General features: G+C 38.9%; 1 protein-coding gene across 4 annotated transcripts in view; it reads right to left on the bottom strand.

Moving 5' to 3' along the window:
• TENM1 (teneurin transmembrane protein 1) overlaps positions 1-26,888 on the bottom strand; it is a 774,232-nt gene that overhangs the window by 83,341 nt on the left and 664,003 nt on the right. For all 4 annotated transcript variants that reach the window (XM_066357037.1, XM_066357038.1, XM_066357036.1 and 1 more), the window contains one exon: positions 9,985-10,139. In XM_066357037.1, coding sequence (XP_066213134.1) covers positions 9,985-10,139 — 155 coding nt within the window. The remainder of the gene's footprint in view (positions 1-9,984; positions 10,140-26,888) is intronic.

Below are 26,888 nucleotides of genomic sequence, written 5' to 3' on the forward strand. Positions count from 1 at the left end.
GAGAAGCGCCCATTTGCTTCTCCACCCCTCCGCCGCGCCTTCCTCTCTGTCTCTCTCTTCCCCTCCCGCAGCCAAGGCTCCATTGGAGCAAAGATGGCCCGGGCGCTGGGGATGGCTCTGTGGCCTCTGCCTCAGGCGCTAGAGTGGCTCTGGTCGCAACATGGCGACGCCCAGGATGGGCAGAGCATCGCCCCCTGGTGGGCAGAGCATCGCCCCTGGTGGGCGTGCCGGGTGGATCCCGGTCGGGCGCATGCGGGAGTCTGTCTGACTGTCTCTCCCTGTTTCCAGCTTCAGAAAAATGAAAAAAAAAAATAAAAAATAAAAAAAAATAAAATTATTAAAAAAAAAAAAAGAAAGAGGGTTGTGATTATCCCCATTCTACCTTTGAATTAGTCAGAGCAGGCCTGCATTATTTTATTCATTTCTGGAAGCCTCATTTTCAAAGAGATATAGATGGAACATGTTTCTACAAGACAGAATGAAAACATGTTCAGAGAAGATTGAGGAGAATAGTGAAGGAACTCAAAACCATTGCAAGTGAGTTACAGTTAAATGAATTGTGGATGCAACTTAGGAAGCCTGAGAGAGTTGTTCATATGTACTGATAAGGCTGTCAGTGGAGAAGGCAGTTTGATATAGTAGTTTGGTGAAAAAAAATGTGGACTTTGGTATGAAGTCAATCAGGTTCAAATTTCAACTCTGCCACTTATTGGTTATGTGACCTTGATCAAGTTACTCAATTCCTTTGAACTTTTTTTTCATGTTTATTAAAAATAGGGGAATATAATACTTACCTTGTAGAATTGCCATGAGGATTCAATAAGAAAACATATATGAAGTACCCAGTATAGTGCTCTCAGTTCACTAATACAGTTACTTCATAGAAAACAGATAAAATTCATAGCTTAGGGCCTGAAGAATTGCAATAAGATTAGATGGTGAACATTAAAGGAAGATCAAAAATTTAAAGGGATCCCAGGATAGCTTCACATTAGTCTGAGACATTCAAAGAAGGAGTGACCTGCTTGGGAGAGGTGCTGAGCTCCCTATCACAAGAGGCATCTGAGGAGAAATTAGACTGTTACTACATGAAGAGAGCATTCTGGAGGGAAGTCCACCATCAAATAATTGAATAAAGGAGCAGGATTTCCAGTAGACTAACTAGCTCAATAGATTAAATGCATGGGGCCAAAGTTTGCTCCTCCAAAGAACCATTTACTGTTCTTTCATAGCTTCAGTGAAGCCTCCATCCACCTGTTAGGCTCACCTGACAAATGGGTGTTTTGGGGAACTACTGTAGAATACACAAATGATTCAGTAAGCATTTATGGAGGGCAGGTTTTGCCCTCCATAAATGGATACTCTACAAACACCTTAAAGTTTGTACCTTAGGAACATTGGGTCAGGATTCTCTATCACACAGAAGGTCCATGTTGCTATTATATTGCACTATAATTAAAATTATCAGCTCAGTGCTATTGGGCTGATCTGGGGGGAGAACATGAGGCTGTCTCCAAGGAGTGAATCAACTCTCAGATTTACAGTTTCACCAAGAGAACAGGTCTAACTCCCATTTCCATTCCAGGCAGGCATGAGATGGGAGTGCATTACCAGAGTGGGATGATTCAAAAGCAGCAATGGAAACAAAGGGTCCAATCTCTTCATAATCAACTCATCTCCTGAAGTGAAAGGCCTGGCTGTTTATAGCAGTACTTATAAAAGGAAGTTATGCCTCAGAGTTTATACCAATAGCTAAGTTTCACATTTCAGTAAATAAAAAAAAGATATTGATTTTGAACAAATGGCTGATTTTTTGTCAGAGCAAATTTTATTTATTGAGATGATTATACTTTGTCAAACTATTTCCTAAGTGCTACTGAACATACTGTACATTCAGTAAATAAATAGCACATTCCTCAACCAAGCGATGTTACATTTGTTACCCCCTAAATAGAATGATATTTGGTCATCTCCAACTGTTGTTGAATATATAGAAGTTGGAAAAAAGCATATGGGGTCAGAAGGCTTATGCTTGGACCTTGGCTGTATCACTTAATAACTGCATGGTCATAGTGCAATACATAATCTTTCTGACTACCAGTTTTCTCTTCTGTAGGTGAGGTTAATTATACTTCTTAAGGGTGGTTGGGTTGAGGAGATAAAATGTGAATAAGATGCTTAGCATAGTTTATGGCATACAGTAAGCTCTCAATAAGTGCTATCAGTTATTATTAAAACTACTGTAGTGAGAACATCAGGATACACTGAAGATTAGGGCAGGTTATTGAGGACTGAATTTTCCTGGGGCTCACATTTGCCTCAGAAAAGTGTGGAAGACAAAAGCAGGTAGGAGAAAGCGGCCTGTTGTCTGCACCACTTCCTAACTTCCAAAGGTGCTCTGCTAGAATGGATGGGCCTTCCCTTGTCGGAGACCTTTGGTTTTGAAATTCAGGGGCAGGGAAAGGAATGAAGAAGTTTAGGAACTATGTTATACTTCTGTACAGAAACCTTCATGGAGTTGGAAGGGACCTTGAGAAAACAGCTGATTCACATTTCTGACTCCAGAGAGGCCTGTATTTCAAGTATTCATAGATCATTGCCAGCCAATATTTGCTTTAAAACTTTCAAAAGGTGGGGACTCTAGAAGACCTTTTGATAATGTATGATACCGTCACATAGCCTTAGGATCAGTAAGCTCTGTATAAGGTCTGATTCAAAGCTTCATGCTGTAGCAAAGGCCTCTCTTTTCTCTTCCATCTGTTCCTGTCAGCAGGATCTGTGTGCTCTCATTTAGACATCTGTCTTCACCCTCACCCATCAATATATTTGGATTTACTGATATATGAAACTGAGCACAGTGTAAACTCAGCTGGATCACAGTAAGCTCTACTATAAACAATTGAGGGCTTTCTTTTTGGAAGGCATTATGAAGTTCTCTACTCAGCTTTCTTCGCTCTAGCTGAGGACAGCTCATGCTCTTAAGTATAGTCACAGGCACCATGGGTCCTCCACCTGACACCATTGTCTAAACAGACAAGAGAAACTGGCCAAGGAGGCTGAGCATCAGGGAAGGTGTGCCACACACTGGCTTCCTCCTGCTAGACACTCTATCCACTCACCCATCTCATTTCTCTAGGTGTTCCCCAACTTCTGTCCACCTGGTGCACACATGGGCACTGATTTGCTTCAATGCTAAAACCTCCCCTTCCTAGCCAAACATCTCAAAAAAGTGATCTATTTTCACTTTCTCCATTTCCTCACCCCCTACTCTGCCACTGCAGCCTGACTCCAATTAATTAGCACTGTACCAAAGGCACTTTCATCAGAGTCACGAATGCTGTCAAGCTAAATGGCTTCTTAAAAAATCACCTTAGTTTATGTGACCTCTAAGCAGCATCTGATATTAACCATTATCTTCCTTTTAGAAGCTTGTTTCCATTGGCTTTTCTGACCACACATATTCCTGGTTTTCTCCTACTGCTCGGGTCTTTTCCTCTCAGTCTCCTTTGTGGACTCCCATTCTCTAGCCTTCTCTTGAATACTGACATTCCTAAGAGTTTTATCTTAAACCTTCTCTTTTTTTATGCTCCCTGGAAAATCTTACCCACTCCTCTGTCAGTAGTAGGTGTAAACTGATAATCTTAAATCATATCTTCTCCTCAGGCCTTGAGCTTTAAAGACCTATATCGAATTGCCTCCCAAATATAGTTCCTCAGCCCTGGCTGGACAGCTCGGTTGCTTAGATCATCATCCCAAAGCAGAGGTTGCTGGTTTGATCCCCAGTCAGGAAACATACAAAAATGGATTGATGTTCCTGTCTCTCTCACTCTCTCCCTTCCTCTCTCTAAAACTAATACAAAATAAACAAACAAAAAATACTTCCCTGGATGCACACAGGCACCTTGAAGTCAGCATGCCCTAAACCAGGGGTCCCCAAACTTTTTACACAGGGGGCCAGTTCACTGTCCCTCAGACCGTTGGAGGGCCGGACTATAAAAAAAAACTATGAACAAATCCCTATGTACACTGCACATATCTTATTTTAAAGTAAAAAAACAAAACGGGAACAAATACAATATTTAAAATAAAGAACAAGTAAATTTAAATCAACATACTGACCAGTATTTCCATGGGAACTATGCTCCTCTCACTGATCACCAATGAAAGAGATGCCCCTTCTGGAAGTGCAGTGGGGGCCGGATAAATGGCCTCGGGGGGCCGCATGCGGCCCGCGGGGCCGTAGTTTGAGGACCCCTGCCCTAAACCAAACCCATTATCTAACCCCTCACTGAAACCTGTTTCTTTTTCTTTTTTCAGAGAATGGTGTCCTCAGCTACATAACTCCTTTATTCTGAAATTAAGTCAGTTGACAAATTCTTTGCTTTTAGCTCTAGTATTTCACCAGTCTGTCTAGCCTTCTTAATCCACACTGCTGATAACTGCACGGTTGGCCATTGTCCCTGCTTGCCTTTGTAACCCACATAAAGCTGAGCTGCTTCATGGTAAGTGTCATCACAGAGTTGTGTTCCAAAGATATAGCATTTGAATCCCCCCCAATTACATTGGAAAGCAATTTTGTTTTTAGGGAAGTCTCTTGAAAAGGTGCTTGTGTTGTGCCTGTCACACCTATATTACTTGAACTGCCTCGTAAGTGTTCTACCTGCCTCTAACACTGTTTTCTTTCACTTGATTCTCTATACTACAGCTAGACTGATTTTTTTTTGAGAAGAAGAGAGAGAAAGAAAAAAGAGAGAAAGAGAAAGAGAGGGTAAGAGGCATCAACACATAGTTGCTTTCACTTTACTTGTATATTGTTGACCAGGGCCAAGCCAGTGTCCCCTTGTTCAAACCAGTGACCTTTGGGTTCAGGCTGGCTAGTTTTGGGATCAAGATGATTCTTCCACTTAAGCCAGCAACCCTGCGCTGATAGCCTGCATTCAAAGCCACAACCTCGGGTTTTTGAACCTGTGATCCTAGCGTTCTGGGTTGAGGCTTTATCCACTGCACCAACGGTCAGGCTAGACTGATCTTTGCAAAACACATTTCCATGCTTAATACTATTTTAAAAATGCGCTTCGCTGATTAATGCTGTTATTGGTTCCCTGTTGTCCACTGGATAAAACTGAAACTTTATCATGCTTATCAAGTCATTCGCCATATACTTTCCATTCAGCTCTCTAGCTTCATTTCTCGCTGCTTCTCCATCTTGTTTGCACCATGTGTCCTTTCAGTATTGGTATACATGTTCACTGCACCTGCAGAGCACTTGTATGCATGTCTAAAGAACACAGTCTACCTTGGGAGACTAGTTGAAGACATAGTCGGCTTACAGAGAACAGATTACACATTAAATGTGGTGATTCTAACTTTCAGTAAGGGAATGAGACAACAGTGAGAACTAGAACCATCAGGGAAAGTTCCCATGGGAGAGATGAGTTGTGAGAAAGGTGGGGAGTGAAATTTGGATCAGCAAAGGTAATTCCGGACTGAGAGAATGGAGCTGTGAGAAGCAAGCCCCTAATAAAGGTGGAAGGTGATAACCTGGACACTGAGGACTATATGGACTCGTTGTTCTACCAGCTCAAGAGGAAATATTCTAGTTGCTCTTCAGGGCACTTTAAGCATAGGACAGGAAATGATGGACAGCAATAGACAGCTGCCAAATAATATGAACATGAGGCTTCTGTCCCCCTTCCAACTACCCACAAATTACTTTTTTTTTCTGAATCATTTTTGTAAGGAAAAGGGATGGAGGCATCAAGGAAAATGAGGCTTGGAATGAAATGTCATAGAAAAAATGTGATTCTGACTCTTGGTCACCAGAGCCTCTTTTCAATGGGCTACACCAGGGGTCAGGAACCTATGGTTTGTGAACCAGATGTGGTTCTTTTGATGGCTGCATCTGGCTCGCAGACAAATCTTTAATAAAAAAATAATAATGTTAAAAATATAAAACATTCTCATGTATTACAATCCATTTATTTCCTACCGCTCATGTTCATGGTTGCGGGTGGCTGGAGCCAATCACAGCTGTCCTCCGGGACAATACCAAATTTTTATTAGATAATTTGTAATGTACACGGGTTGTTGTATGGCTGTTACAGAATGACATTTTAAAATATGTGGCGTTCATGGCTCTCTCAGCTAAAAAGGTTCCTGACCCCTGGGCTACACTCTACATTCCAACCTAAAAGAGATGAGGTTGTTTTTATGGTGGCAGTTATGGCTTGCAAAGTGTCACCTTCTCATGGTGATGAGGATTATGTTTGCTCTATTTAGATGAAGAATGTTCTTTTCAACATAACTTTTCCACACAGAAAGAGATAAATTGTCTAGAGTTGACTGATTGCAGTGCTAAATGTACTACTTTAAGTTAAAAATATTCCATGAATGAATCATATATGTCCATCTCTCCTTTCTTTCCCCTCCTCCATATAAACACTTTCACAATCTTCCTTACTGCCATAAATGTGGCTTCCTTTCCTTGTCTTATGTAGGATTTTGCAACATAAAAAGTTAGACTGCTCTAGGACTTGATAGCCTGATCCAGTCAAATCTCTCTTAAGAATCGTTAATTCATGTAAAGGACTTATATAATGAAAACTATAAACCATTGTTAAGGGAAATCGAAAAAGATATAATGAGATGGAAGAATATTTCTTGTTCTTGGTTAGGAAGAATAAATATAATCAAGATGGCCATATTACCCAAAGCAATATACAAATTTAATGAAATTCCCATCAAAATTCCAATGACATTTTTTAAAGAAATGGAGCAAAAAACATCAGATTTATATGGAACTATAAAAAACCCCGAATAGCCAAAGCAATCCTAAAGAAAAAGAATGAAGCTGGGGGCATTACAATACCTGACTTCAAACTATATTATAGGGCCACAACAATAAAAACAGCATGGTATTGGCAGAAAAATAGACACTCAGACCAATGGAATAGAATAGAAAACCCAAAAATAAAACCACATATATATATATATAGTCAAATAATTTTTGATAAAGGGGCCAACAACACACAATGGAGAAAAGAAAGCCTCTTCAATAAATGGTGCTGGGAAAACTGGAAAGCCACATGCAAAAGAATGAAACTGGACTACAGTTTGTCCCCCTGTACTAAAGTTAACACAAAATGGATCAAAGATCTAAACATAAGACCTGAAACAATAAAGTACATAGAAGAAGACATAGGTACTCAACTCATGGACCTGGGTTTTAAAGAGTATTTTATGAATTTGACTCCAAAGGCAAGAGAAGTGAAGGCAAAAATTAATGAATGGGACTACATCAGACTAAGAAGTTTTTGCTCAGCAAGAGAAACTGATAACAAAATAAACAGACAGCCAACTAAATGGGAAATGATGTTTTCAAACAACAGCTCAGATAAGGGCCTAATATCCAAAATGTACAAAGAACTCATAAAACTCAACAACAAACAAACAATCCAATAAAAAAATGGGAAGAGGACATGAACAGACACTTCTCCCAGGAGGAAATACAAATGGCCAACAGATATATGAAAAGATGTTCATCTTCATTAGTTATTAGAGAAATGCAAATCAAAACTGCAATGAGATACCACCTCACACCTGTTAGATTAGCTATTATTAACAAGACAGGTAATAGCAAATGTTGGAGAAAAAGGAACCCTCATTCACTGTTGGTAGAAATGTAAAGTAGTACAACCATTATGGAAGAAAGTATGGTGGTTCCTCAAAAAACTGAAAATAGAACTACCTTATGACCCAGCAATCCCTCTACTGGGTATATACCCCCAAAACTCAGAAACATTGATACGTAAAGACACAAGCAGTCCCATGTTTATTGCAGCATTGTTCACAGTGGCCAGGACATGGAAACAACCAAAAAGCCCTTCAATAGATGACTGGATAAAGAAGATGTGGCACATATACACTATGGAATACTTATTACTCAGCCATAAGAAATGATGACATCGGATCATTTACAGCAAAATGGTGGGATCTTGATAACATTATATGAAGTGAAATAAGTAAATCAGAAAAAAACAGGAACTGCATTATTTCATACGTAGGTGGGACATAAAAATGAGACTAAGAGACATTGATAAGAGTGTGGTGGTTACGGGGGGAGAGGGGAGAGGGAGAAGGAAAGGGGGAGGGGGAGGGGCACAAAGAAAACTAGATAGAAGGTGACGGAGGACAATCTGACTTTGGGTGATGGGTATGCAACATAATTGAACAACAAGATAACCTGGACATGTTATCTTTGAATATATGTATCCTGATTTATTGATGTCGCCCCATTAAAAAAAATAAAATTATTAAAGTATTAAAAAAATAGAATCGTTCACTCATTTTGTCTGTTTTCCAGGCCTCCTGATCTCCATTTTATTTTTAGAGTTGACTCTATTTGATGATTTTCTGAGTTTCCGGGGTGAGGCAGAGGCACAGGGGAAGAAACCCCCCAAAAGGTACATTTCTAGTGTTCTATACAAATGGTATGCATGGCGAATGGAGATGGGAGGGAATATTATAGCTAATGATTAAAGCAATATTTCTGAGTGATGTGTTCACTTTCTTTTTCTTGTTGTACTAGGTTTCAGGTAGCATAAATAATGAAGTGACAGGAATATCCTAACTGTGGAGGACATTGCTGGCTGCCTCCCCAGTAGTAACAGAACCCTGATTTTGGTTCAAGAATTAAGTAGTAATATGCTCAGGGACAGCAACTCAGTTCTAGAAGGTCTGAATCCATTTTGAAGACCTGATTTTCCCTTTGCCAGTGACTGGTGATGACACGGGTATGTGACTTGATTTTGGCCATTGTAACACAAGGAGAAAATCTGCTGGCATCTTTGCCTACCTCTGGCCATCCTACTATGTAAGATAATGAAACCTTATTATTTAAACCACTTTTAGATAGGTGTTTCATTATTTGCTGTCAAAAATATCCCCTCTGAGCACTAATTCTAAAACTCTCAATTTCTACTTTAATTCATTTGAAAAAAAATCTAATAATCTCCTTCATCAGAGTCACAGGTACATGGAATATTAAAGCTTACAATGCCTTATGAGGATGTCTCGACTATTTCCTTATTTTAAATACCAACATCTTGTGTCTGAAGACTAAGAAAGTTGCCCACAGGGCACTGGAACTATACTGGAACTATGCTGTATGTTCTATAATCTCTCTACATATCTACTCTTGATTTTGTAGAATTGTGGTAAAATCAGAATTTTGGACTCAGATGAGAGCTACACTGAATTTTCCCTTTTTTCCTTACTGGCATAAAGCTTTCTGAAATACACGTAAAATAGATCTCAGAAGGAATGTTGCTTTTACTTAAAAAACTTTCAAATGCTCTAGAAATAGCTTTTTACAGATACATAAATAACAAGTCATACTCATGTTCATTTAACAAGATTTATAAACACTTTAGTCGTCAGGCCGTGGGTGGGTAGCTCAGTTAGTTAGAGCATTGTTCCAATATGCCAAAATTGTGGGTTCAATTCCCAGTCAGGGCACATACAAGAATCAACCAATGAATGCATGAATAAGTGGAACAACAACTTGGTGTTTCTCTTTTCTCTCTCTCAACTTATCAATAAATTAATTATTTTTAAATTTTAAAAAAAAATTAGTAGTCAGTACTTTCCCAAATGTGAGATACTGTATTATTTAAAAAATAAAATTATGTATCTAGGAATATAGTTCATAAGTGAGATTAGCCTTATCCTCTAACTGATTTAAATTTGAGGTACTTTAATTCTTATGCCAAAATTCCACCTGGCATTACTCCCATCCCCACTTGCCATTTTGTGCCAACTGAGTTTTTCTGAGGAGGAAAAAAGTAACTTACATAAAAAGTAACTTCTCTATCTGATGTTATAACAGATACCCCAAGCTTCCTTTCCACCTAATTTCTGTAGAAAATGGTTATTCATTTCCATGATGCCAAATGGTGATAACACTTGAAAATCAGTGACGCCTACCTGAGTGATGTCCATTCCTGAGTCACAGCTCAGTGGCTGTGTGGAAGTCAGACCGTTGGAGCCAATTACGGTGGTGATCACATCATTCTCATCAATTCTCCGAATCATAGTCCCATCTACAAAGTAAATGAATCCATGCCTATCAACTGAGATGCCTGTTGAGAAAGAGCAAATGAGCATTAGGAAGCTAGTGGGCCACATTTGCACCAAGATCAAGAATTTGAAAGAAGCTATAGAAATGGAAAAGCATTTTAAAGACATATGGATTCAATTATGCTTAGCACAGACAGGATAGTGATGGGAGAGGTCTGTTTGGGCACACATTAGCTTCTTTGTGTATTGAGAAGAAATGACAAAATGTAATGTATGGAGATAAAGGCAGGTCTAATAATTTTGTATTGTCCAGTTTAACATTTCCACTCCCTTGACACTTGCTTACCCCCACAAAGAGAAAAAAAACCCTTAAGATAAATGCAAAAAAACAAGGGAGATTATATGCATTGCATCTCTTTTAGGGTACAAGTACATAGGCTACTTGCTATTTCCTAGTTGAATTAGAAATAACTGACTTGGAAAGTATTACAATTATTTCAATTCACAATCAGTTAACAGGAAGTTTGCAATAATCTTGATAAACTGGACTGAATTTTTTTCTTTGTAGTATCTATTAAGGGGGGGGGTGTCACTGAAGAACAAAAGTATGGTTAAATGCAAAAGTATGGTTCCAAAAGAATGGTTAAGCTTCCAGAAAAAATAACAGAAGGCTACAGTTCATATACTGAATCATCGCTCATAATGGATGTGTGACTTTGATGGAGAAATTTGTCGCTCCAAATTTCAGCCTCTTTGGTAAAATATGGAAAAGATATCTGACTATGTTGTGATTTGTTATAAGAAATATATATATATATATATATATATATATATATATATATATATATATATATATATATATATATATTCTTCATCCTCATTTCTAACAAAAAGCACCTAAAACTCTTGGAATTGTCTAAGTGTTGACAAAGGTGGCTTTTGTTGTGTTAATGTTGAACCTCACTTAAGTATGAGCTAGTTGCCAGTGAAGCCAACCATGTGATTAGAAGGCTAGAGATGGAGTTCAATCAGAAATGGCCAATGATTTAATCAGTGGTGGGATTTAAATAATTTAACAACCCTTTTAAGTATAGAAAAATGATACACCGAAAGGTAGTTTATTATTTCATGCATTTAATACTTAAGTAAGAACAAAAAAGAAGTACACAAAACTAGATTGGTATAAGAAAATGTTTTAAAATGTTAATGAAAAAATATTAAATAATACTTCACAAAAATAATAAAAATATTATTTAAGATATTTCTAAATTGACTGTTTTTTTTGTGACAGAGACAGAGAGAGACAGAGAGACGGTCAGATAGGGACAGACAGACAGGAAGGGAGAGAGATGAGAAGCATAAATTCTTCATTGCGGCACCTTAGCTGTTCATTGATTGCTTTCTCATATGTGCCTTGACCAGGGGGTTACAGCAGACAGAGTGACCCCTTGTTCAAGCCAGCAACCTTGGGCTCAAGCTGGTGAGCCATGCTCAAACCAGATGAGTCTTTGCTCAAGCTGGCAATCTTGAAGTTTCGAACCTGGGTCCTTCGCATCCTAGTCTGATACTATATCCACTGCACCACCGCCAGGTCAGGCCTAAATTGCTTCTTGATTGGCATCCTCACTTGCAATTTTTTTCACCTATGGACACAATGAACATTACTAAGGGCACTTAGACTATGCTGGTGCACAGATAAACATTAAAAAAGAGTAAAGAATGTAAATTTGTAATTTCTACATTAGGTGGCTGCTCAGGTGCCCACCTTAGAGAGATCCCTGGTTACAAGAGCCATTTTAACAACTGGTTCACAGAACTCAACAAAAAATTAGGTATTGGTTCTACTGAACAGTGCAAACCAGCTGAATCCCACCACTGGATTTAATCAGTTGTGTCTATGTAATAAAGCCTCCACAAAAACCCAAAGGACAGGATTCAGAGAGCTTTTGGGTTATGTGAATATGTAGTGAATTGGGAGGAGTGGCTCACTCTGAGAGGACATGGAAGCTTTGCGCCCTTTCTCTATATCTTTCCCTATGCAACTCTTCCATTTGACTGCTCCAGAGCTATATCTTTTACAATAAACTGGTGACCTAGTAAATAAAATGTTTCTCTGAATTCTGTAAGTCATTCTAGAAAATTAATAGAACCAATTTGAGAGTTGTTGGAACCTCTGATTTATACCCTAGTCGGTCAGAAGCAGAGTTCACAACCTGGACTTGCTATTGGCATCTATAGTGGCAGGTGGGGAGAGTCTTGTAGGATTGAGCTCTCACCTTGTGGGATGTTTTCCTCCCTTTTTATTGCATTTATTGGGGTGATAAGATAACAAAATTATATAGGTTTCAGGTGCACAATTCCACAACACATCATCTGTACACTGTATTGTGTGTTCACCACCTGAAGTCAACTCTGCACCCGTTTGGGATCTGATGCTATATCTAGGTAGGTAGTATCATAATTGAATCAGAAATAAATTAAATTGTAAGACACCTAGCTGGTGTCCAAGAATTGCTTGTTGGTGATGTAGGGAAAAGACACCCACTACCACCCACTCCATGATGGAAACTGGTTTTCAAACACCTTTTACTGCCTTACCTAGTAAGGTGATCAACTGTTGTAGTTTGCCTGGGATTTAGGCAAGGTTCAGTTTTAATACTGGGACAGTCCTAGCAAATTAGAATGAATTGGTTACCCAAGCCTAGGTTGTTATAAGTATCATATGAAATAATGTATTTTAAAAGTGTCAGACACATATACAGAACATATAGTTCAACTCCTGCATCCCTTGGTTCTTTTGACACTGCTCTTGAAAATAACCAAATGATGTTATGTTGGTCAAATAAGTTTGTAAACTGATATATATATTTGCTCACTTATAGTTTGCATTGGGTGTGGGGGACAGGCTGTAAGCAGACAGGGTCCTTACAGCCTAAGGCTTAGTTTTAAGACTAAGCTTTTCCTCACACCTTGACTGATTGCATGATATGGGGTGGTACACTCTCATGAGGAATCCCATTATACCTCAGATAAGTGACTTTGTATCAGAGACTTCTTTGTTTGCATATTGAATTAAAGGTTTTGATTTCTACACTATAAAGTGGGGCAGACAGGGAGCTTGCTCGCTCTCAGTTCCTGAGATTAGCATTAGAGGGGAGAGCAGAGAAAGGCCACATGTAGGAGGCCAGGGAAAGGCAGCCAAAATGGTGGAGTGCTGAAGGAGAAGCCAGTTAGTGCAGAGTTTGTGCAGAGAGGAGATGGAGAACAGAGGTGAATAAGTCTAGTGAGGGAGAAACTTTGATTTTAGGAAACTCGGATAAGTCAGTGGCTTTGTGAGAACTGAATGAGTGGGTTTTGGAACCCAGTGTGTGTATTTATTGCCTGCTGGGTGCAAGCTAGGATTAAAGGTGATGGCCCACCAGTTTTTGGCTCCGTTGTTTCATTACTGACTGTCTGAATCAAATGCGAACCTACATGGGCCAGGCGGCTATGATGGTGGCCGTGGCTACTGGCTTTACACGTTACTTTAAAACTACTCTATAATTTTGTCTTATCCAACTTTTCCTTTATTCAGACCTTGGGAAACTGATAATGTATGTTAAAGGTAGGAAAGCTATGATAACAAACATGTCCGTTTAGCATAAATGTGTGAAAGTCCGCGCACACACATACATATATAATAATTTTCCTGGCAAAGAGTGAACTCATCCAAAGACAGTTTATAAACCCAACTTAATAAACTGCTTTTGGATGAGCTAATTCATTGGCAGGAGATTAATATTAAGACTTGGCTTTAAGGTGCACTTTGGTTAATCCTGATGTTTCTCATGAAGTATTAATCCTTAACATCTATAAAAGTTCCAGATGCATTTTAACTTTCCTGGAATGTCTCTAAAGTCATCTATGTGTTAGTGAGTTCCCTAAGAAAACCAACATTTCCAAATAAGAAAATCCATGCCAATAAGTCCCTTTATCATTTGTACAGGCATAAGGACTTTTACAGAGGTTTGTAAGAAGACTTTTAAAATTGAGTTAGGTCATAAGATGATCACACATAAATATTTATTTTATCTCCAGAACATCTGAACTGAGGATGAGTATCTCCCCTTTTTATTTTTGTTTGTGTTTTGGTAAAATCAATTTATTGAATGCCTAGAATTTGGTCTGGTTTGTGGCAGGCCTATAATCTGATATCACTTTCTGTGATCTCTGCATTAAATATTACTGAGTGGCAGGTCAGTGACTGAGTTGTGTGGCTTAAGGATGGGGGACATTTACCCATTACATTCCTGTGAACATGACTGCTGCCTCCTCATACAAGGATAACTCATACAAAGGATATTCTTGGAGCACCCAGTGGAAGAGAATGTGTCACAGGATCCACAGTTTCAAGGATAGACTACATGTTAGGACACAGAACAAATCTCCATAAATTTAAGAAGACTAAAACCATATCAACCATTTTCTATGACCACATGGTATGAAACTAAAAATCAATCACAAGAGAAACCCTGAAAAAACACAAAGACATGGAAGCTAAATAACATGTTCCTAAACAACAAAAGGGTCAACGATGAGATCAAAGAAGAAATAAAAAGATACATTGAAACAAATGAAAATGAGAACACAATAACCCAAAATCTATGGGATGCAGCATAGTAGTCTAAGAGGAAAATTCATAGCATTACAGGCCTACCTCAGGAAATGAAAAAAAAAAAAAATCTCAAAAAAAGACCAATCTAATTTTACATTTAAATGAACTACTAACAAAGCACAAGTAAACAGAAGAAAAGAAATAATAAAGATTAGAGCATAAATAAATGAAATATAGTCTAAAAAAGTACAAAAGATCAATAAAATCAAGAGCTGGTTCTTTCAAAAGATAAACAAGATTGAGAAACCTTTAACCAGACTCATCAAGAAAGAAAAAGAGAAGAACCAAATAAATAAAATTAGAAATGAAAGAAGGGAAGTAACAACTGACTCCAAAGAAATACAAAGATTTGTAAGAATATATTACAAACAACTACATGCCAACAAATTGGACAATCTGGAAGAAATGGATAAATTTCTGAAAATGTAGAGTCCTCTGAAATTGAATTAGGAAGAACCAGAGAGTCTGAATAGACAGATTAGAACTAGTGAAATTGAAGCAGTAATCAAAAAACTCCCAACAAACACAAGTCCTAGACTAGATGGTTTTACAGATGAATTTTACTAAATATTTAAAGAGCTAACACCTACACTTCTCAAACAATACCAAAAAACTCAAGAACATGGAAGACACCCAAGCTCATTTTATGAGGCCAGCATTATCTTAATTCCAAAACCAGATACAGAAACTACAAAGAAAGAACATATCCCTGATGAAAATTGATACTAAAATCCTCCATAAAATATTGGCAAACTAGATTAATCAATCCATTAAACAATCATACACCATGAACAAGTGGGATTTATTTTTGGTATGCAAAACTGATACAATGTCTGAAAATCAATAAACACAATCCACATAAACAAAATGAAAGATAAGAACCACATGATCATATTAATAGGTGCAGAAAAAAGATTTGATAACATCCAGCACACATTTATGTTAAAAACTCTCAGCAAAGTGAGAATAGAGAGAACATATCTTAACACAATATAGGCCATATATGATAGACCTATAGCTGACATCATACTTAATGGGAAAAAACTTAAAGTGTTTCCCTTAAGATCAGAAACAAGGAAGGAATGTCTCCTTTCATAGCACTGGAAGTCCTAGCCATAGCAATCAGACAAGAGGAAGAAATAAAAGGAAACTAAATTGGAAAGGAAAAAGTAAAACTGTCATTATTTTCAGATGACATTATAGGTTCTATAGAGATCTCTAAAAATTCCACCAAAAAACTACTAGAACTGATAAATAAATTCAGTAAAGTAGTAGGATACAACAAAATTACCAAAACTCAGACTTTTATACATCAATAATGATCTATCAGAAAGAAAACTAAGAAAAAAATTTCATTCACAATTGCTTAAAAACCAAAACAAGAAAAAAACAAGAAGGTGAAAGACCTGTACTCAGAAAATTATAAGACACTGAAAAAAGAAGTTGAAGAAGATAAAGTAAATAGAAGCATATACTGTGTTCATGGATTGTAAGAATTAACATCAATAAAATGTCCATACTACTCAAAGCAATTTATAGATTCAACCCAATTCTTACTAAGATACCAGTGGTGGCCCTGGCCAGTTGGCTCAGTGGTAGAGCATTGTCCTGGCATGTGGATGTCCCAGGTTCGATTCCCAGTCAAGGCACACCCAGAAGCGACCATCTACTTCTCCACCCTTCCACTTCCCCTTCTCTCTCTCTTTTCCTTCCTGCAGCCATAGCTCAATTGGTTGTGAGCATGGCCCCAGATGGGCAGAGCATTGGCCCCAGACAGGGGTTGCCAGGTGAATCCCAGTTGAGGTGTATGTTGAAGTCTGTCTATTTCTCCTCCTCTCATTTGGAAAAGAAGAAGAAGAAGAATATATATCAATGGCATATTTTAAAGAACTAGAATAAATATTTCAAAAATTTATATGAAACCACAAATGACCTCCAATACCCACAGCAATCATTAGAAAGAAAAACAAGTAATAGGACAAATCATACTGCATAATATCAAACTATACTACAAGGACATAGTAAAGCATGGCATTGACATTAGAACAGACATATAGATCAGTGGAACAGGATAGAGAACACAGAAATAAACCCATACATTTATAGCCAATAATATTTGACAAAGGAGGCAAGAACATACAAAGGGGTAAAGACAGTATATTCAATAAATGGTGTTTGGTAAATTGGACAGACATGTGCAAAAAAAGGAAAATAATGAAACTAGACCACCTTCTTATACCACACACAGGAATAAACTCAAAATGGATTAAAGGCTTAAATATTAAACTTGAAACCATAAAAACTCTAGAAGAAAACAGGCAGTTAAATCTCCGACATTTCTTGTAGCATTAGTTTTTTCTGATATATTTTCTTGGGTAAAAGAAAAAGGAGAAAAATAAACAAATAGAACTACATCAAACTAAAAAGTTTTGCACAGCAAAAAAACACATCAACAAAATGAAAAGACACCCCACTGAATAAAAAAATATGTTTGCCAATGGTACTTCTGATAAGAGGTTAATATCTAAAATTTATAAGAACTTATACAAGTCTACACAGAAAAACCAAATAATCCCATTAAAAAGTGAGCAAAGAATCTGGATAGACACTTCCTCAAAGAGGACATTACAGATGGCCAGTAGATATATGAAAAGACGCTCAACATTACTAGCCATCAGAGAAATGCAAATTAAAACAACAATGAGCTATCACCTCATACCTATCAGAATGACTACCATCAATAAATCAACAAAAAACAAGTGTTGGTGAGGATATGGAGAAAAGGGAATCCTTGTGCAATGTGGGAATGCAGACTTGTGCAGGCATTGTGGAAAGAAGTATGCAGTTACCTCAGAAAATTAAAAATAAAACCATGTTACGACCAGGAGGTGGCACATTTGATAGAGCATCTAACTGGGATGTGGAGGACCCAGGTTCAAAACCCCGAGGTTACCAGCTAGAGGGCGGGCTCATCCAGTTTGAGCAAGCCTCACCAGCTTGAGCCCAAGGTCGCTGGCTTGAGCAAGGGGTCACTAGGTCTCTGTAGCCCCATGGTCAAGGCACATATGAGAAAGCAATCAATGAACAACTAAGGTGCAGCAACTATGAGTTAATGCTTCTCATCTCTCTCCCTTCCTGTCTGTCTGTCCTTGTCTGTCTCTTCATCTCTCTCTCTTGCTAAAAAAAATTTTTTTTGGCTGTCATAAGAAGATACATTGAAAGATCAAAAAAATGATTGCAGGGTCACAGTCTTGAGTGTGAGATCAGAGACATGACCCTGTGGCCACTAACTGAAGCCTAAAGGTCGCTGGCTTGAGCTCAAGGTCGCTGGCATGAGCTCAAGGTTGCTGGCTTGAGCAATGGGTATTGACTCAGCTGAAGCCCCCAGTTAAGGCACATATGGGAAAGCAATCAAAGAACAACTAAAGTGTCACAACTATGAGTTGATGTCTTTTGTCTCTCTCCCTTTTCTTCCTGTATGTCTGTCCCTCTCTCTCTCTCTCTCTCTCTCAAAAACAAAAAAAGAAATCAAGGCCCTGGCTGGTTGGCTCAGTGGTAGAGCATCAGCCTGGCGTGCAGAAGTCCCGGGTTCGATTCCTGGCCAGGGCACACAGGAGAAGCGCCCATCTGCTTCTCCACCCCCACCCCCTGCTTCCTCCCTGTCTCTCTCTTCCCCTCCCGCAGCCGAGGCTCCATTGGAGCAAAGATGGCCCGGGTGCTGGGGATGGCTCCTTGGCCTCTGCTCCAGGTGCTGGAGTGGCTCTGGTCGCAACAGGGCGACGCCCTGGAGGGGCAGAGCATCGCCCCCTGGTGGGCGTGCCGGGTGGATCCCGGTCGGGCGCACGCGGTAGTCTGTCTGACTGTCTCTCCCCGTTTCCAGCTTCAGAGAAATACAAAAAAAAAAAAAAAAAAAAAAAGAATCAAGATAAGTCTGGAGAAAGAAAGGCTGAGTGAGAGTAGATGGGCTTGAAGTCTATGACATCATGAGTTGTTTGCCATTATAATTAGTGCAGACTGAATGTCACTGTGAACTAACTAAGAACTAAGAGGAATACTCAGAAAGGGTTGCTCTAACTAAGAGTTAGTGTCTTAGAAAATCCAGTCCTCTGAAAATTGGAGCAGATTCACAGAAGTTATAGAGAAATAAGTGGATTCTTACAAAAACTAGTATATTTGGGGAGGTCCAACATCTCTTTATGTGGACACCAGGGAGGACAACCCTGTTCATTGATCACTACGCTTATCATCCTCATCAGAGAGAAGTTTATATTGATCCAGAGATGCTAATCCTGAACTTTACATGGTTTCTTCACTTTTCATTTTTGTGAACTTTTAAACACGATGAACTGCTCTCTCTGTTCATGTCAACTGAATTTTACAGATGAGGCTTATGAAATAACTATTGGTCTTCAGGGATATTTGGCTGACAGTTTGTAGGATACTTTCATTTCATATATTTGTGTAGCAATTTCTTTTATCGTGGTCCAAATTCTGAAATACTTCTTTTTCCTTGGGACTTTTTAATTAAATTTGATTGGGTTACACTTACATTTGGATTTGAAAAAGAAACAGTACAAAAGGCTTTGAGGGACAGTGTGATAGGGCTTATTGCACTGGGCATATTTTATGTCTTTATATTTTTGTTTCCTTTCATTTTTCTTAACCAACTAACTGACAAACCAATGAGCCAACCAACCAACAAACAAACCAACACACACACACACACACAACACATAAACACACACACACATACACTCACCAAACAACTAGTTTTACAAACTCTTCACTGGTGAAGTTTAAGGGGTATTTAATTTTCATTAGGGTTAAAAACCAAACGTAGCCTGACCTGTGGTGGTGCAGTGGATAAAGCGTCAACCTGGAAATGCTGAGGTCGCTGGTTCGAAAACCTTGGCTTGCCTGGTCAAGGCACATATGGGAGTTGATGCTTCCAGCTCCTCCCCCCCTTCTCTCTCTCTGTCTCTCTCTCTCCTCTCTGTCTCTCCTCTCTAAAAATGAATAAATAAAATAAAAATTAAAAAAAAAAAACCCAAACGTAAAATCCCAGGCAGGGAAAAATTATTTTTATCGTTACCTGAGGGGGTTGGTTTTCCTCCCATAAGGAGTATTTAGTGTAGCGCAGGGATGTTGACGATGCAGTATGATCTATTACTGTCTGTTAGACTGAGTAGGAGGAGGTGGTGCATGTTCAGTATATTTTAAGTTTTATTCTTCAGAGATAGGGATGTGAGTGATTTCAGAGCACATAAAACCACCTGGGGCTAGCAAGATCTGCAGATTCAATTGACTTGTATTTGGGGGTTATGCTGTACCTAGATTTCTAAAATTTGGTACCCAGTGTTGTGGCCATAATTTGTTCCCATGGCCACATCTATTGATGTGCTTACTGACAGCATTTTCATTAGCACTAAAAATACAATTGAAGGCACAGTCTTTAAATAAGAAAGGAATTACACTGCATTGAAAGAACCACTTCCAGGGTTTAAAATTTTTACCAGTATTCATTTTTAAAGCAAGAAAAAAAATATATAGATCACTGATATTACCACAAGTTTAGTCAGTGATTCAGGGTGAGTAGGGGTGGCGGTGGGAAGAATGGCACACGACAGCTTGAGTCCCCATACCACCATCTCCATCAAGGAAAACATTGGGCTCAGACGCACAGACAGCATGTTTAGCTTGGAGCACGTTTTTACATTTGTGAGAAAATAAATAAATCCTTGTAAATTAGTACATATAATGAAAGTACTGACAGACCATAACCTGGAAGTGTGAATGGTGCTGTCTCCATTCATCAGCATTAAGCCCTAACATACTCTTTCTATGGAGGGACCTGCTCATAAATAAAGTGCGTCTTGTAAAAAAAATTATTCACAATGTCTTATGCAAAGTAGGGGATGTTATATAATATCGAACTTCAGGCTCTTTTCTCTGTGAAGCATAGCTCTATATGAAACAGCTGCAAATTACAGGCAAAATTATTTTACTTCTTCCCTTGTCTTATTATCCTCCAATGAATAAATACTATAATTCTTAAGGAGACAATTGCCTAAAGCTGAGGCAGCCTGGATGCTTAATAAATTTATCACCTATTCGGAAAGAGAACGCCACTGATCAATACTGAAGCAGCAGTGGCATCCTGATGTGAGGTCACTGGCAGTCCAGATGTGGAGGTTAATAGCCTGGAAATAGTAGCTAAAATTCCAAATTAGATAACAGCAAGGATCAGAGTTTTTGGCTGTGCAGAATGCCAATTTCAAACTTTGGCAGAAGGCAGCTCTGTAATTTATAAAAATTACAGCTGTTGAGGCCACCTACATTTTTATTATTTATATATTAAAAATGAACCTTCTTTCAGAAATATAAGCTTTGGAAAGTAGTCATAAAATTCCATCTATAGCCCTAGCAACTAGGAAACTAAAATACTGTTTTAGTTTTCTTTTTTTGCCACAATCTTTTCTGTTCTTAATTTTATGAGACAGAGATAAATGGTTAAAATAATCTTCCAGGGAATGTTCTAAGTTCAATATGGCACCAGCACAATCTCCGATACTGAGAGTGTGGAATTGTGTAATTGACATTAGCCATTGATTGTAAAATGCCCATTAAATCAAAGAAAGATTAAAATATTTTGCTTTGTTTATGTGCATTTCAATTCTCTGAAAATTAGTATCATATGCCTGATCTATATGGAAATTCTCCAAGAGGCAGAAAAGTTCATTCTCCAACCAATCTGACGACTGTCTACTTAATTACCCACTGGGATCAGAAAGGGCCAAGTTACTTGTGCACAATAAGTCTGCTAAATTCTCTTGCTACATAGCCATTAAATGGAGCTTGTAGAACTTGGAGGGATTACAAATATCTATGCGTCACTGGGGCTGGAAGGAATCAGAGCTTCATGAGCAGCTGAGATGACTTCACTGTGTGGTTAACAATGATAACATAATCTCTTTAATAATAAGAGACTGATAAACTCACTTTAACATTACATGACTAGTGACTACTGTGAGTTATTTAATCAGACATTGTTTAATAAAAAAGTGTATATCCTAAATAGTAAAGGTCAATATAAAGAATTTAAATATAAATTAAAAATGATTAAGGAAATGATTAAGCATATTCAAACAAATATGCTTTTGACTGGAATGTTCTTTCTTTCATGACTCAGAAGGTACTTTAAAAGGCTTCAGAGACATCATAAGGAATAATAGGTTTGGGGGCTAGTTAACCAAGAATTGTGATTGAGAGAAACACAGGTAAGGCCAGTTTTTAGCATTTACCTTCTCAATAGCCCCTTCTGATGTCTCAATTGCTAGTCTTCAGAGTAAGGCAGAGTGAATGATGAGGTCTCCTCTCTCCAACCACAGTTTTTCTAAAAGCTTACTGGGGAGGTTGTTTTTCTCCTTCCTTATTAATTTATTCCAGAATTATTTTGCACCTCTTATGTGCTATAGGCACTGAGAATAGAATTGAGTATAAAGCAGATATGGGACTGCCCTTGAGGGGACCGGAAATGGGGAGGGGACAGATAGCTAGACACCTGCAATGCCTTGAGATAAGCACTATTTCGGGGCAAGTCCAACGTGTCACAGTGTAGCCTTGGGGTATCCGCTGGGGAGATGAAGGTCACAAGTGATTTCTTAGACTAAGTGATGTGTAAGTAGAAATCTGAAGAATAGTGTTCAATTCTTGATGAACCCTGTGTGAAATCCAGGTGAGCACCACTGAACACCGACAAAGGATGACTCCTATCACTAAATAATAACAATTTTCATTTGCTGAAAATACTATATATTCCTGGCACTCTGTTAGCTTCTTTACATGCATTTTCTCATTTAATCATCACAGTAGCTTTGGGCATAGGTATTATTGTCATATTTAGATGAGGAAATAGAGGTTCAGAGGTGGAATGACTAACTCCACATTATCTACCTAGAAAATGCCTGGTTTAGATCATGTTTGTCTGAGTTCAATGGCCATTCTCTTAATTAGTATTTCATGTAGCCTAAATGGGGCTATCGATCACTTCACCACAGGAGTGGTATACAGACTGGTTTCAGAAACTCTGAAATTATCTGCAGAATGTTTTGTGGATGGGTATTGTCATGGGGAGATAGTTCACTGTATTTGTCAGAGTGTCAAAGTGATCCATGATTCCTTCCAAAATATTGTTAAAAATGCTTATATTCCTGAAGCAATCTTGGGCCTCTTCAGAATTATTCTTCAAAAATATTCTGTGGCATCATCCCCAGAAAACTGGTGAGTTTTGTGAAAGCACTCAGGTTCCATATGATGGGGATTTCTGTAACTTGACTATTATCATGTGATCTACCACATAAAAAGGAGGCCTCAGAAAAAAGGGTCACAGATTCAAATGTTGCCAGGGGTTAGGCAGGTGACATAAATTTGTAAGTTGGGAAATTAAGTTTAACTAAAGAGATTAAATCCCATCTAAATACATTAAATCTCTTCTTCTTCTTCTTCTTCCTCCTCTTCCTCCTCCTCCTCCTTCTTGTTCTTGTTCTTCTTGTTCTTGTTCTTCTTCTTCCTTCTCCTTCTCCTCCTCCTCCTTCTCCTTCTCCTTCTCCTCCTTCTCCTTCTTTTTCTTCTTCCTCTTCTTCTTTTTCTTCTTCTTCTTCTTCTTTTTCTCCTTTTTTTTTTTTAAATAAAGGCATAGTATGGGTGAAATGAATTATATCTTTGAACTGGATTTATTCCCTGAGTTGGCAATTTCTGGTGCCTACTAGAGGAAAATCGGGGAGACTACATGGTCACTGAAGAGGTTGCTGTGAGTAGAGAAGACTCATGAACTTAGAGTAAATCTAATTATCAGTGTTGTACTGCCCTTAAAAGTTATGTCTTGCTATACAGATATCCCATATATTTCCTGCCTCTATATGCCCATAACCACTGCCCCCCCATCAACATCTCTCACCAGAGTGGTACATTTAAAAAAAAATTGTAATTGATTTTAGAAAGACCATGGCTGGTTGGCTCAGTGGATAGTGTCAGCCCAGCACATGGACATTCTGGGTTCAAGTCTCAGTCAGGGCACACAAGAGAAATGACCATCTACTTCTCTCCCCCTCCTTCAGCCCTTCTCTCCCTCTTCTCCCACAGCCAGAGGCTCGACTGGTTCAAGTGTTGGCCCCAAGTGTTGAGGATAGCTTGATTTGACCAAGTACATCAGCCTCAGGCACTTAAAATAGCTCAGTTGATTTGAGCATCTGCCCAAGACAGGGGGTTGCCATGTGGATCCCAGCCAGGGCACATGCAGGAGTCTGTCTCATTATCTCCTTTTCTCTCACTAAAAAAACAAAAAAAGCAAAAAAAAACCCCAAACATTTAGATAGAGAGAAACATTGATTTGTTGCTCCACTTATTTATGTGTCCATTGGTGGTTTTCTGTAGGTGCCCTGACCAGGCATCAAACCCATAACCTTGATATATTGGGCCAGTGCTCTAACCAACTGAGCTACCTGAGCCAGTGCTCGTAATGGCACATTTTTTTCTAACAGATAAACTGACACTGACACATCATTATTATCCAAAGTCTACAGTTTGCTTTTGCCTCAGAGTTCACTCTTGGTTCTGTGGGTTTAAACAAATGTATGATGACATATACCCACCATTAAAGTGTAATACAAAGTATTTTCAGTGTATGAAGATTCTGCTAAAATTTTCTTTCTTTTTTTCTTTTTATTGAGTGAGAAGAGGGGAGGCAGAGATATACTCCTGCATGTGCCCTGACGAGGACCCACCTGGCAAGACCCCATGGGGTGATGCTCTGCCCAACTGGGGCATTGCTAAATTGCTCAGCAATCATGCTATTCTTAATGCCTGTAGGTGGAGGCTGTACTCAGCTCTCGAGGCCAACTTGCTCCAATCGAGCCATGGCTGCGGAAGGGGAAGAGAGAGAGAGAGTTTCTTCTTCTTCTTCTTCTTGGAGAAGTAGATAGTTGCCTCTCTTTGTGCCCTCACTGGGAATTGAACCTGGGACATCTACACACCAGGCAAATGCTTTACTGCTGAGCCAACCTAAAATTTTCTGTGAACCTAAAACTGTTCTAAAAAATTAAGTCTATTGAAAAAAAGTTGTTTTGGTACACAAGCTATGAAGCCAAAGATAATCATATCTAGTTGTGATTCTCACCACTGGAAAATGAAATACCTGGATCGGTAATGGTATATGTAATACTTGCTAAGATTGCAGCCTATTATGTTCCCACCAAGATTGAAGCTCAGACTTTGCAACAGTTCATCAAATTTAGTCAAATCAAACCAGAACATTAGGTGTCCAAGCTGAACTTCACTTGCTCTCATTCTGCCACACCTCTTCCCCTCATCCTTCCTTCAGAAAGCCTTTCCTCTTCAGTATGGCAGAAACATTATTTAGGTAATTCTATTTTTCTTTCTGAAATAGAGCTAGATTAAATTTCTCAGTCTGCTCTATGGTTAGTTTGGGCCGAAGTGATGCTTGTTAATTCTAGGCCCATAAACAAAACCTCCATTACGTTCCTCTATGGATCACCAGCTTCCTCTGTGAGTTGGCTGGCTGCAGAACATCTATTGGATAGCTCCAACGTGTAATAACATGAGGTGCCACTAGATGGAAGGATCCTCATTCCTTGAGTCACGACTTGGAGCAGGAATTCCTCCCAGCTCCCAGATAACCCATATTGGACTGTGATGTGAGCAAGAAATAATTTGCTATTTTGTTAAGTCATTGAGATCATGTATGTGTGCTGTTTCATATAGTTGTTAGCTTGGCCTGACTATTACATTAACCAACTCAAACTATTCATATTTTAAGGCTTCTACAAGACATTTCTCTTCCAGGAAACCTTCCCTGCAAACTCTAGTTCATTTTGCTTTTTTCTAACCCTGTGGTTCTCAACCTTTTTAGAATTGGGGACTCGTAAAATAGGAGAATTATTTCATGGATTTATAAGGTAGAAATCACCCTGAGCATAAGTAAATTCAACTAAGATCATTCGGTCTATAATCTTCATACAACATCAGGGTGGTTAACTATTTCGTGGGCTGGCATAAAATTTCTGGTGGACTGGTCTATGGACTGGCAGTTGAGAAACACTGTTCTAAACTATAGAAGTTATTTTTTTTAACAGAGACAGAGTCAGAGAAAGGGATAGATAGGGACAGATAGGAACAGAGAGAGATGAGAAGCGTCAATCATCAGTTTTTTGTTGCGGCACTTTAGTTGTTCATTGATTGTTTTCTCATATGTGCCTTGAACATGGGCCTTCAGCAGACCGAGTAACCCCTTGCTCAAGCCAACGACCTTGGGTCCAAGCTGGTGAACCTTGCTCAAACCAGATGAGCCCGCGCTCAAGCTGGAGACCTCAGGGTCTCGAACCTGGGTTCTCCGCATCCCAGTCCGATCAGGCATCCCCAAACTACGGCCCACGGGCCGCATGTAGCCGCCTGAGGCCATTTATCCGGCCCCCTGCAGCACTTCCGGAAGGAGCACCTCTTTCATTGGTGGTCAGTGAGAGGAGCACTGTATGTGGCGGCCCTCCAATGGTCTGAGGGACAGTGAACTGGACCCCTATGTAAAAAGTTTGGGGACCCCTGCATGCACCACTGCCTGGTCAGGCTATAGAAGCTATTTAAATTAAAAAAAAAAAGAATTTTCCAGTCAAACTCTGTGTAGGCAATAAGCTCGTTGAGGGCAAGAACTGGATTTTAGGCTTTACTTTTATACCTCAAGAAATCCAGTAGACTTGATTACAAATGTTCAATAACCTTGTTGAATTATAGACTCAATTGCCACATTTATACTTGAAGTACATATAACTTAAATAAAGCACACCATGAGGTGAACAGCTACAGATGAATTTTTCTAAAAACAAGTTTAGAATGGAAGTGTTGGTAATCTTTTTTCTAAAGACCTTTAAGAGGAATACAATTCCCTATCAATTAGTGATGATTAGTGTGTGTGTGGGGGAAAGAGGATTAACAACCAAGATCAAGTAAAGGAAAAGGCAAAGGTCAAATTAACTGCAAACCAATTTGATCCATGTGGATAGCTACACCTAAAAGCTCAGGATTGCCCCACATCCACATTACTCTGTCAACACAGCTCTGTGCTATGATCTTTGATCTCTTCCAACCT

This window comes from Saccopteryx leptura, chromosome X (genome assembly GCF_036850995.1).
Source record: "Saccopteryx leptura isolate mSacLep1 chromosome X, mSacLep1_pri_phased_curated, whole genome shotgun sequence".
NCBI lineage: Eukaryota > Metazoa > Chordata > Mammalia > Chiroptera > Emballonuridae > Saccopteryx > Saccopteryx leptura.